At 45.2% G+C, this 12,731-nt stretch overlaps 1 protein-coding gene across 1 annotated transcript in view; it reads right to left on the bottom strand.

Moving 5' to 3' along the window:
- Positions 1-928: 928 nt before the first annotated feature.
- PRRC2C (proline rich coiled-coil 2C) overlaps positions 929-12,731 on the bottom strand; it is a 70,740-nt gene continuing 58,937 nt past the window's right edge. The window contains exons 29-34 of the mRNA XM_018079019.2: positions 11,887-12,121; positions 11,342-11,449; positions 9,605-9,823; positions 7,547-7,650; positions 6,211-6,337; positions 929-2,809 (exon numbers count right to left, since the gene is read on the bottom strand). Coding sequence (XP_017934508.2) covers positions 2,546-2,809; positions 6,211-6,337; positions 7,547-7,650; positions 9,605-9,823; positions 11,342-11,449; positions 11,887-12,121 — 1,057 coding nt within the window. The 3' untranslated portion in view covers positions 929-2,545. The remainder of the gene's footprint in view (positions 2,810-6,210; positions 6,338-7,546; positions 7,651-9,604; positions 9,824-11,341; positions 11,450-11,886; positions 12,122-12,731) is intronic.

Here is a 12,731-nt window from a genome sequence, read left to right as displayed (position 1 = left end):
ACAACCTCAAACCAGGGAAACATCAGCAGAGCTCAATTAACTTTATAGCACATTTATAGATCAAATCAGTGTCTACATTCACTCAGTTCCCCACCTCCTCCTTTTCCCGAGTGTTTACTGCAGTTGTGCTCAGAGGTATCCTTATGAAAAAGGTGATTTACCTGCAGTGTTACCTGCTTGGAGGTTACTCCCTGCCCACTGCTTGTTTGTGGATCACAGAATCTTTTATTCACTCCATATTGCTGCAGTTCTACCCCCAAACAGCAGCAACCTGGGCAGGGCTCCAGCTCTCCTGGTGGCCCCAGTCTGCTGCTTCCTGACCCACTGCGGGGCCGGGCAGCAACACCCCTGACCAAAGGTCAACCTGCCCAACAGCCCCCCAACACCCCTGCCTGGCTTTGCCCTTTCTTCAGGGGTGCAGAGCCAACCAGCACCTTCTCCCAAGGCAGGAATTACTTCTCGGAGACCAAACACGAGAAGGTTGGGAAGCAAGTTTCCCCTGGTGGCAGCTGACAGTGTCCTGCCTCTCCTGAACCCCACATCCCAGGGCTGGGAAGGCTCAGGCCAAGCTCTCTCTGGCAGGAAACCTCTTGCCTTTACCCCTGGTGCTGCCAGGGTGTTGTCACTCACCAGCTGGGGACATCCCAGTCTCCTCTGCCAAGCGGCTCCTCCCTGGGGAACCACCAGCGCCAGGCAGCTCCCAGGGGCTGTCGATGGAACATGTGGCAACCACACCCATCAGGCTCCTTCCAGGGAGAGATGGAAGCCACATCCACATCCTGGGAGACCTTCACTGCAGAGGGAGCGTGACAGTGCTGGGGGTACAGCAGTGAGCTGTTGCAGTGTTTTCCTCAGCAGCCTGCTTTCCCTTGGCACCGCTCCCATCGCGTCCTGCAGCGCTGCACCAATCACCAGATCACCAGGGGGCTTTATTTAGAGAATACTTTATTAGTTTCTGTAATCAAACCCATGTAAATAAGACCGTACATATTTCATACAGTGCGTTACCCCTGTACAAATGGAAAAAAAATTAAGTTTAACATTTCTAGACCAATATGGCTGTTAATTTCTGTACAATGCCAACTCACACTACAAGTGGGATACTTTTTTCCAAAGTTGACATCACAGCTAGAGTTTCCAAAAATTCAAATTATATATATATTTATATAAAAAGATAACCAATAGCGATTCACTAGGCATCAATAGCAGCAACAGCCTTTCCAGCTTCTGCAGTCATTTGAACAAAATTATACACATTAGACTTTCAACTCTTCCTTCCAAAAAATGTAAAAAAAAAAAAAAAGAAAAGAAAAAAAATCCAAGAAAAAACCAGCAAATTCTGCTACTGATGTGGTACCTGGTGCTTTTTATTAGCTTTTTCAATCATTGTCTGGAAAAAAAACCTCTAGAATAACATTATTAAAAACAGCTCCAGTATAGCACAGTCACTACTACATATCATAAGCAGGTACAGGATATCTTACATTCACAGAAGTATCATACAGTACTGTCCTACAGCTAGAATACTAGAGGATACAATTAAAAAGGCATTTATTTGACTTGATTCTACTTTCCAGCACACTGTGGGCAAGGAGGTGGTGCGACTCAGCTCTGATATGAAAATGCACCTTTGAGATAAACTCTCATTAATCAGTAAGGTTTCTGTAGTTCTCGTGGCACAGTTTAAGTGCTCGTTGCTGTATCACAGACAGAAACTGGAACCGTTTAGAGACCACTCGCATCATATAAAGACACCTGGACAGGGGTGAACGGAACAAACCTGACTATTGATGCAACGAACCTTTCAACTCCAGGGGAGAGAGCCACTGAGGGGGCAGCGGGTGGAGAGGACACAGGTGGCCAAGTAGCGTTTTCATGTGGTGATCTAAATGCAGAGTATTGTCATCCAAGCAGCAGCAGCCAGCAAAGCACTGCCTCCAGAGGGAAATCCAACACCGCCAGCATCACTGTGTCACGTTAGGTTAGACCTCGCGTGGCAAAGGCAATTTTGCCAGCTATGGATCCCTCTGTTTGTTACAAGATAGAAGCTTCTTAAGTCACTAAAAACTTAACACACATTACTTGGCCCAGCACCATCTTCAGAACTGCATGTTGTCATACTCATGGGTTTATAAAAAGATAAATAGCAGCTGAAGATCAGAGCCTGAAGAAAATAAGAGAAGTCATCGTGTCAGCCAGGAACATGCCTCCCCACCACCTTCTTCCCTGCCATTGCCACTTCTCCATGTTTCTCACCGTGGGAAGCAGAAGGTGTGTAAGCCAAAACACGTGCACACGTGTGGAACGTGCACACACCGAGAGCAGCCTTCATGCTGTCAGAGGAGACACAAACCCCCAGAGCCCAGGAGCTCAGCTGGACACCCAGCAGTTTGCACCTGTAACTGCTGATGGCTCCTGTGCCCCTTCAGGCTGCTCGGAGCCCTGCAGGGAGAGCAGGCTGCTGCCTCGGCCTTCAGGCCACAAATTCATGCTGCTGACACCTCGCCCACCCTCCCCTCTGCCCCCCTCCACGGGAACACAGCCTCTAAGATTTAGTTTCCTCGGTTTTGATTGCCTGAGGTTTGATTGGTCCAGTTCTGACAGGTTTCGGTGTGGCAGCGGGTGCAGGCGCGGGCTTCTCCTCCGTTTTGTCCTGGCAGACTCCTGAGGAATCAGCAATTGCCTCGGGGGGTTTGCTTCCATTCTCCTCCACTTTCTGGGCTTTGCCTCCTATGGGTTTGCTCTGCTGCTGCTGCTGCTCAGAAAAGAATCTCTGGGTGGACTGAAGTACCTCTGCTCTCTGCTTTGCCTTAAGAGAGGGAGAAAATAAGTTCACTGAAGAGAGGGCATTGGAATAAGAGTGACTTCACAAAAGTATTTCCTAAACAAAGGGGAAAGGACTGACCGCAGTGGCCAGACTTTCCTAGAAAGGCAGTGTCCATCCAGTTGCTTTCCAGATGTCACCATGGGTGCTTGGCTCCTCAGCAGTAGCTTAACTTCATGCCTAGGCTTCCCTTCCTCTTCCTAATCCTGCCCCCAGGAAAAGAGGATCAAGGACAACAGTCTGAAGCGTTATCTAACATCTTTTTATGCCACTACTGTTGCAGAGCTTTAGAAGTATAAACACTGCTGACAGCAGGCTCAAACTGCAGCTCCCCCCTCAGCACAGGTCAGACATGGCCAGAGGGTGCAGGACACTCCCTGGGCACCCAGGGCACTCCAGCTGTCCCTGCTCCTGCCCTGTGTGTTGCACCTCAGAGTGGAGGGGCTCTCACAGCACCACAGCCTACTCTGAGCACACAGATTTCCCCCCCTGTGGCTCTGAACACAGACTTCAGAACCTGCAATGGGGATGCAAGTGAACCAGATTCAAGATTGTGCTATGTGTAAGCTGAAGCCTTATCTTTTCCCACTCCAAGCAAGCACTTGTCCCAGGCAGCACAAACTACTGCCTGGCTTCCTTCAAATCCCTCCTCTGAATCCTACCAGTAACCCTGCCCTGCGACATGTTCCAGTTCCACTGTGCAGACCAGACACTTCACACCAAGCACTTGGCTTTCGTGCCCACACTCAGGCAGAGCAGGAGTTCCATTAGAGTTCAATCTTTTGGAAACTGCACAATTAAGCCCAATGCAGTCAAAAATCTTTTTTTTAAATTAAAAAGGTGTATCTTAACAGAAGGAGCCCCAACTGCAATACAGGCACTAAGCCATGTACCTCTCCAAGTATTTTATGTTTGGTTTTTTTGTTTATTTGTTTGTTTTTTCTCAGAAAATGGAGCTGGGAAACACAGACACAACAACAGGGGTGGGGGACAAAACAGCAAATGCCTGGAACAAGAGGCCTTGGCTCTCACACTGTGTAGTTGCTCCAAGTAACTCAAGCAGCAACAGAACAGAAAACAAACCTGTGAACTCTGGTGTGCAAGACTGCAGCAACAGCCTGATTTTACTGGAGCCAGGCGGACACCTGAAATCTTTAGCCCAGATTTCAGCCATCCCCCGAGGTTAAGGCTGGATGACTTGATCCCAAGTAACCAAGTGTGACAGAGTAACTCTCATTCCTTTCCACAGTGTTTGCAGGGAGGTTCAGGAAACCAGAACTGTGTATTAGTATTTGCTATGACTGGCCAGATTCAATGCACAATACAGAGTCAGGACAATACACGAAGCATCACCTGGTAAGTCTTTGCATGAATTGGTGGTAGAAACTAAATGGACCAACTACCTACAATTTAAGGGGTAACAAATTCTCCTACAGCCATGCAAAACCAGGGCCACCACATTCTCTTGCTTTTATACAACAGTGCATGTGTTACATTGAATGGCAGTAGATGAAGGAGCTCCTAAGTACCATCTATTCAAGCAACTCACTCTGCAGCAAATAGGCTGAGTGTCCAATGGTGCCCCTACAGACATCCCACACTGCAGTCCTGCTGTAGGAAGAAGAGTTTACCTCGACCTGAAGGGTCCCAAAGTGCTGTAAGAAGTTTGATGACTTTCATCCCCTGCTACTGAAATGCAGCCCCCTGTTCTGTGCAGTGCACCATGTACTGCATTCTTCCACAGAGAATTAACCACAGGTATTTCAAACCACCGGGAAATGACTCTTCAGAGTCCTCAAGGAGCGAGGCTGGCTGGAACAGGAGGGTCCACAGTGCTGCTCAGAGCTGGGGTGTGAAATGAGAGGTAACAGCCAGGCATGAAGCTTTATCGCTCATTCAATAAAAATCCAGGCTCTTGACACCTCGTTGTCACTTTGCCTTGGACAGCAGTGGCAGCTCTACAACTGCTGACCACAGGACCACCTGAGCAAGGAAGCTCCCTACAAATATTTTAAAATTCTTGTTAAAAAACAACAGGGCTTAGAGAAGGTCTGTTTTCAGTTGTTAAAAGCCCAGCTACCAGCTTTGGGTCCAGAGGCCTTTTCCTGAAGCCCTGATTCGCAGACACATCCCTGCCCTAGAGCTGTCAGACTGAACTGGTGGCAGCAGCAGCTCTGCTGTTCACATACTAACCTTCATGTCTCGTTCAGCCTTCAGCGCAGCCTGGGCCTGACTGCCTCTGGCTCCAGGTACTGATCCACAAGGACCTCTGGCCACACGTGGTAACTGAGGGTGGCTCATAAGGCCTGTGGTCATCTGAGACGGCATCTGACTATGCAGTGCTACTGGCAGCCTCTGAACAGGCGCTGGGAAGGTGTTAGTAAATGGGGCTCTTATCAATGGAGGGAGCAGGTTAGGCTGAGAGAGGATCTAAGTGGGGGAAAAACAACAAGAAGAGACAGTTCTCAATTAGAAAATCGCCAACTAGATTGCACGTTGGCATTATCTTAAAGGGGGAAAAGCTGCTACTCTGCTATGTCAAGAAAACAGGCTTTTTTTGCTAGGAAAAGCCACGCCTGAACTCCAAGAAAAAGCCAGCCCTGCAGTGCTGCTGTGGCTGAAAGCAGCACCAACAACTTCAACCCAGCATGTAAAAGGGAGAAAACCCTCAAAAGGCAGTGGAGGAGCCACTAGAGAAAGGCAGCCCCAGAAAGGTGATGTAGTTTCTGCTAGTGGCAATCCAGAAATCAAATCCACAAGTCCTGCAGTCCAACACTCCAAATGCTAAAAGACAGAAATATCCTACATTTTTAGAGAGGCTACATTTCCCTGGCAGCCTGGTTAGAGACACCTGTAACAGGGATGCACCACCCTTGTAAGCTGTGCTCCCTGGAATGCCAAAGCAAATCAAACCCTTTGCCATCAGGCCTGCCTTGTATGGACTATTTGACCTCAGAGATCTTTTCCAACCTGAACTGCTCCTTCAGTACTTCAGAGCTGCAAATCTGCTTTGTCTTTGAACATTTAAAATATGCACTGGGACCCTTCTGAGACACAAAGCTCCTCCCTTTCCCCAACCAAGTGACCCGTTTTTGCAGGACGAGGTGCATTACAGCTGCCTGGGGAAGCCAGAACACTGTCTGTTCTACATCATTCACAACTTGTATTACATTCCTGAGTGGGCACAACACCACAAAATCAGCATTACTAGTTAGCAAGATCAGAGAGGTACTTTTTTGCTTTGAAATCAGTTTTCTTACGCCATTTCATTTTAAGGATGCCATTTTGTATCTCCCCATGATAAAGCCTGAGGAGACACAGTCAAGGTAGTCATCAGGTCATACAGAGAAAAAAAATCTGTTTGTAGGAAGCCACCAATCACCTACCTGGGGTGCAAATTGTGCAGGAAATGGCTGTGTCATTCTTACAGCAGCAGCTGCTGACTGGAACTGCTTCTGGTAGACAATGCTGTTCATTTTATTGGACTGATTGTTAGGACTTGTAGAACTGGCCCTAAGGGAAAGAACTCCAGTTAAAAATCACACTGCTTTCATTCAGAGGATGTTTCTGCCTTTAGTTACAACTAGAAATTTAGCATTGGAGGGGTAAAAAAAATAAATCTCTTCGAGAAGCCGGTGTGAAGCTTCGTCTATATGCAAACAAACTCAGAACTTTAGAATACAAGGAGAAACCATAATCAGAAATATTTAGGATATGGAAAGATTCCAGGGTATGTCTGTGGGAAAGAGACCTTTCCTTAAAGTATTCACGACACAAATAACTAATGTTAGAAGTGTGTTCCCCTTCCCATCCCTGCCCAGTCCTGCCCCCTCACACTGTTTGCTCTATTGTGGCAAGTTCAGAGCTTGTCACAACAGGCAGTGAACGTGTGCAGCTGCTTCAACTCTGACCTGTTGTCAAACCTTCCAAAATGCACTTGAACAGACTTCAAGAATTCACAGAAAACACTACTCCCCCTGTTTTACTTAGCCAAGAACGTGACCCTCCATTAAAACTTTCAAGGTGTTGAATCCCCATGAATTACATGAAGCTTGAAAGATTATCTGGGGGCAGGGCAGCAAACAACCCTCAGAGAAAATAAAGACTGAACAGCCTGCTTTAGGAAACAGGGCTTGACTTGCAGAGCTCTCACACAGACTGTGGGTGATACAGTCACTCAAGGTGAAAGGAGCAGCAGGGCACCACTGGCAGGGCCACCAGCTAAGCTCCACACACACCAGCACTGTGTGAACTTGAAGGAGGCTGCCCAGTTTACTAATTTCATTTGTGAGAAGCTTGTGGATCTTGCAACAACCTCTACCCCTTTAAGCAGAACTGCTGCCACAACTGCTGTCTAAGCCTTTAAGTGATTTTACTTAGAACACCACAATTAAGATAAACTGTCACAGAGTTTATCCCAAAGTACCTCTTCCCTGCCACTTCAGTGCCCTACTGGTACAATCCCAGGTCATTTCACATGATGTGTTTAGTTTCATTTAATCAAAAAGTATTTTTCCCATTTTACTTCAGAGCTGTGTACTTGTGTTTAACTACAACAGATGTGATGATCTACTGGAATGCTGCTTGTAAGCTAAGATTTAAGCACTGTATTTTACATCAGTGGCCCCTCACCTCATACCTTTCAGAACTGGCTGCTCATGCATGACTAGGTACATTTTCTAGCTCTGATTTCAAGGAATTCTGAGCTTAAGGCAGATTTACCGGAAGGGACTGGAGGTTGGAGTAGTACTTCTGCCAGTAACTGGGGGTGTTCCAGGTTTAACATCAATGCCACCTCCAAAGGCCTTCAGGTCCATTTCTGATATCTGAAAAACACAGCAACTGACATGTTAATTCTAATTAAAAAAATTAGATGTGCTAAGCAGCTGTTAGCTTACCTCAATGAAAACAGGTAATTTAAGTGGAGATGAAAGCCTCACTGGAGAATGGACTCTTATAATTAGGATAAGCCCAGCACCACAAGCACCTCTCTGTACAATTTTCCTGCACTATCTGGCACTTGGTAGTGGCTTTCTAACTTGATCCTCCTGCACAAGGAAAGGGGATTTGAGAGTAATTTCATCTATTTGGCCCTAAAATTAAAAAAAAAGATATGTTTTGAAGTACAAATCTCATTATCTGAGATTCCCATCTCAGGTACCACATGAAAATATTTAGAAATAATCCCAAAAAATGCTGAAAAGAAAAATGACATAAAATAGTACAGTTTTATAAAAAAAAACCTTAAAGCACAGCAAAATGGAGCTGTCATTCAAGGAAAAAAGACTAACTGGAGCAATCAATCTTGCATGCTATATTGCAGATACACTGAACAGATAAATTAAGTCTCTGCAACAGTGTATTTCCACACAGGGCCATGAAGCATAACAGCAACAATAAATCAGTTAAAAACGAGAGGCTGTTTTAAGCTTTCTCTAACAGGAACTTGATGGAATCCTTAGAGCAGGGCTGGAGAGTCATCTAAGGACACCAACCCACTGCATCCTCATTTTTTGCTGAAATGAGTGATCATTTTCCAATGACAACTGTGGCAGGAAACACGCTGCTTGCAAGGTGGGCTCATAACAACTATAAAGGTGGAAAGATTTGGCCAGATCTCATCAAGCTGGAAAAGTGCCCGGTGCCAAAATCATCACATACACTCTGGGGGTGACAGGCTGAACACTTCATCTGGGTGGTCTCGAACTCTGGGTGCCATCACTGCCCAAGACATGGAATTAATGCTCGAGAGAGATTTTTCTTATCACAGCTGTAATTCTCTGGAACAGCGGGGTCATTTTATACTCCAAAGCACCCTAAAATCTAGGCCACAGGCTGTAGGGATTTCAGGTGCAGCTCCAGAGACAGATTACTCCCTGAGGTGGGGAAAGACCTTGCTGTACCTGACACAAACCTTAGCTGAGTTCATGTCCAGTGTTATCAGCCACTGTTTCACCTGTAAGTTTACTCCAGCTGTCTTGTGCTGCACACTATCCAAAAATCCCAGGTGCCTGTAAATCTGGGATTCCATCTAAGACAAGAGACCTTGTGATTGCAAGCCAGCTTCATGCATGTACTCATTGGCAACTACCTTAGCAGCTTCAGATAAAGGAGAGAAGTCCCCTCTAGATATTCAAGTTTCTTACACTATTTCAGTGTTATTTCCTTACTGGAGCAGTCACTCAGGGAGTTTTCCTCGGCTGGCAGACCAGCTTTCTTTTTTAATTACACATCAGAGGTTCTGCCTTGCATAAAATGTTACATTCTTAATATGCAGCTTGCTGAGTTTAATTCCAGTTTAAGGTCAGAGCTGATCAGAGTCCACTGAAGCCCCTAAAACTCCACTCTGTTGCACTGGAAGCTCTTGAACCCACACAACTTGCTCTGATGTGAGTCCAGAAACAAAGCAACAAACACAAGCATGACCAGAATCAGACACCAGCCCTGACAGTTGTTTGCCAGCTGCTCTAACAATGGTTCAGTACCATTTTCTACATGGTTTCTACATGAAATGCCCTACTAGTCCACAAAGTCACTATCAAACCAGGTATTCCTACAGTGCAAATGGACCAGTAGCTACAGACCCCTAGCTAAACCTTCACAAAACACACAAACTCAGTCACTCAGGCACTAACACTGACTGCCTTTCCTGCTTTCCCCTCCCTACTTTTTAGAGCTGAGGCAGATTTTTAGGTGTAAGTCAACATGCTGGTTGTATAACCCAACACATGGCTGTGCCTCCCAATAATTTCAGTCCTGCAGATGTAGCAGTGCTGTTACCTTTCCAGTGGCAGCGATCATGCTGTGCTGAGTTCCTGCTGGGATCAGTCCTCGGAAAGGTTGGGTTACTTGTGCAGGCCTGCTCAGATTCTGAGCCTGGGCTTGTGGTGGTGTGTGCTGTAGTGGTGGCTGTAAAGACTGGGGCAGGGCAATCAGTGGCTGTGCTGTGGATCCAAAGTTGGGCAAAGAAATCTGGGATCCTGGCAGAGGTACCGTCACCTGGAAAGAAAGTGCAGAATCACCAGTAACAGAGACACAAAGGCCATTATTTAACTTTCATGAGTAGCTCTACAACTTCAGCTTTATTCAAGGCAAATGGCTTAATGAGTTCATACATTTACCCAGAGGGTTGCAAGCAAACAAGTTAATTTATTGTTCAGTCTGCCTTTATAATCAATTCTAATGGCATTTGGGTCTTTGCTTTTCAGAAACAAAGCTGGATGACATCTCCAGTGTCAACATCCTTCAACATGATTTCACTGTATGAAGAAGTAAATTTAACTCAAACAAAAGCAGAACAAAATAGCGAGCTGGGGAGGGGACTGAATTGGCTTAGTTGTTTACTTAGACAATTTTAGTCATCAAAGGACACTGTTTGGGATGAAAACTAGATTTAACTCTCCAGGAGTTCCAACAACCAGCAGTCTGAAGTTAAAAACAACCCCAACAAACTGCAGCCTGTCCCTTGCTTGCACTTACAGAGAGTGCTGTGGGCTGAAAACACCACAGAGTGGTAAATGTGAAAATACCACAGCAGTGACCTGACTGGTAGAAGTCACTGCACGTCCTACTCTGACAATCCACAACCTGCAAAATTATATTGAGTGTGACTAGAAAAAAGGCTTACTAGGATTCTGCTCTGCAGGATAACAGATTAAAAGTATAGAGACAGCCAGGACTGAACACATAATCACTAACCCTTCTAAAAGGTCCTTAAAATTTCATGCTAGATTTCCAATAGATGAGATCCAATTTTTTCATGACTCTTCTACATTTCTTGTCTTGGCAACTTTTCATGTGTATGAGGTAGGCTACTATAATAAATCAGTCCATCAGAAGTTTGTTTTTTTTTTTAAGGTCACTTAAATAAAAAAAACTGAACCAGAAGACAGAAACCTCTAGACAGCATCCTGTGAATATGACAATGCTTGCACACAGCTAATAAACAGTTCTTTCACAAAAGAATTAAAAAGCCTTAAAATCACTGGAGGTGTTTTACAAACCTCCTGATACAGATTTGCTGGTTACTGCCTTGGCTGTCTTGTTTCCCTGTATCATCACCTATTTGCTGACTTCTCAGTTATTTTCTACACATTTGTTATCACTGGGTTTCATCTCAGTGAGATCTGGTGGTCAACCATTAGGCTGCACAAAGCACCTGGAGTTTCCTTCCACCATCCCTGATACCTTTCCCCCATAAAAGCAGCATGTGCCTCAATCAATTAGCAACACCACTGTGCCAATTAAACCTTTGTCCATCACTGGAAAATGAACTATTTAAGAGAAGGATGCCAGGGACAAATGATCAACATGAACTGTGGACCATATAACTTATCAGCAATTAGCTGGTTCAGGGCTGCTGCTGTAGTTCTCCTTTGCTATTAACTTGAAATTCTTGCATTTTGGAAGAATTAAAAATTCTGAGCCCCCACCTCTACCCCCACCCCACAGACACTATCAACACGACATGCTTTTAAGAAGAATACAATTTAGGGAATTTACCATGCCATAGTTTACCTGCTGGAGAGCACTGGGAGACTGTGCAGTGTTGTAGAAATTGCTCTGGCCAGGCTGTTGAACTTGCCCAGAGTAGAGATTTGAAGCCTGAGTGAGCGTAGCTCTGGCCTAGGGACAGCAAGAGACACCATTACCTTAAGAGCACTCAGGAGAGTTCCAAGGCAGTGTGGGACATCCCTCTGGACATCAACCAGTGCAGCAGAAACCCCATCACGGGGAGCTGACAACCTGAGGGTTTCAGTTTGTGACAAAGCTCTCATTTGCAGGTGGTACAACAGCCTTTATCATCAACCATAACAGAAATTCAACCTGAAGCTCTAATTAACCACAGAAGTGTGAGGAGCCCTGTAATTTGGGGAACAAGCCTCAATTCAGAGATTATGCTAATGTACCTTAATGAAATTAAAAGAACATTCTCTTCCAAGTGTCTTAATCTTCCTGTCACTTTGACTGTTACCACACAGGTGGGCTTATCCCGAGCTGAGCAAGACTTGATGTCCTGTATCAAACCACTGCAGAAGTTTTTCATTTGGAGCATTTCCTACCTGCAGAATGTGTGTATCAATGAGCTGAGAGCCTCCCAGTCCTGAAGCCTGACCAAGCTGATGCTCATATAAGATGGGGATAGGCTGTGTGTTCGAAGTCTGTTGGAATGCCAGGCTGGACTGTGCCTTAGCAAGCTCCTGGTGCTGGACTGCTGGGAAGTTGTGTAAGGCTGTACCAGACAGAACCACTGGCGACGGCTGAGACAAACCACTCTGCATAAAAGCTTGCTGAGATCTGCAAGGGATTGAAGCACCATACATAAAAATGCTGACAGAGCTCAACAACGAGCCACCAAAAATTAGGAGTACAGCTTATATTCTTTAAATAGAAATAGAATGCTTAGCTCTACTGAACACATTTTCATGTGAGAAAGGAAGGTTTTTTTTTTCTGTTTACCCTGTACACAATATAACAGATGCTACTAAAGGCACCAGGAAAAGAAAGGATTAGGCTTTTTACTAAAAATCTTAAATTACATTTATCTATTTGCATGTGCATGGTGAAACAGTTCTTGGATAACTTAACTGTAAAATACAGAAGCTGTCAGTTCTTAGTTCATGTGCTATAAGGTAGGATGGCAGGGAAGCACATGTGAATAGCTCCACTTAGTCATAAATAAACTGCTTTGTTCTCTTGACTCCACAGTCCAACTTTCAATACTTATAGGTTAAATCACTGGATACTGACAACTGTAGCTTCCAAATGAATGTTCTAGTTTCAAAAGAGACCACACACAGCCTTTAATTTTAGCCAGATATCCAATGCCTTTGTCATCAGCATGGGGAAGCTGCAGTTTGGTTAAGTAACAAAGACCAAAGCCAGTACAGCAAAAGCACCACAGACA

This window comes from Manacus vitellinus, unplaced genomic scaffold (assembly GCF_001715985.3).
Source record: "Manacus vitellinus isolate BGI_N305 unplaced genomic scaffold, ASM171598v3 scaffold_44_pilon, whole genome shotgun sequence".
Taxonomy (NCBI): domain Eukaryota; kingdom Metazoa; phylum Chordata; class Aves; order Passeriformes; family Pipridae; genus Manacus; species Manacus vitellinus.
The sequence above is the reverse complement of the archived record's forward strand: the minus strand, read 5'-3'. Positions and strand labels throughout refer to the sequence as shown.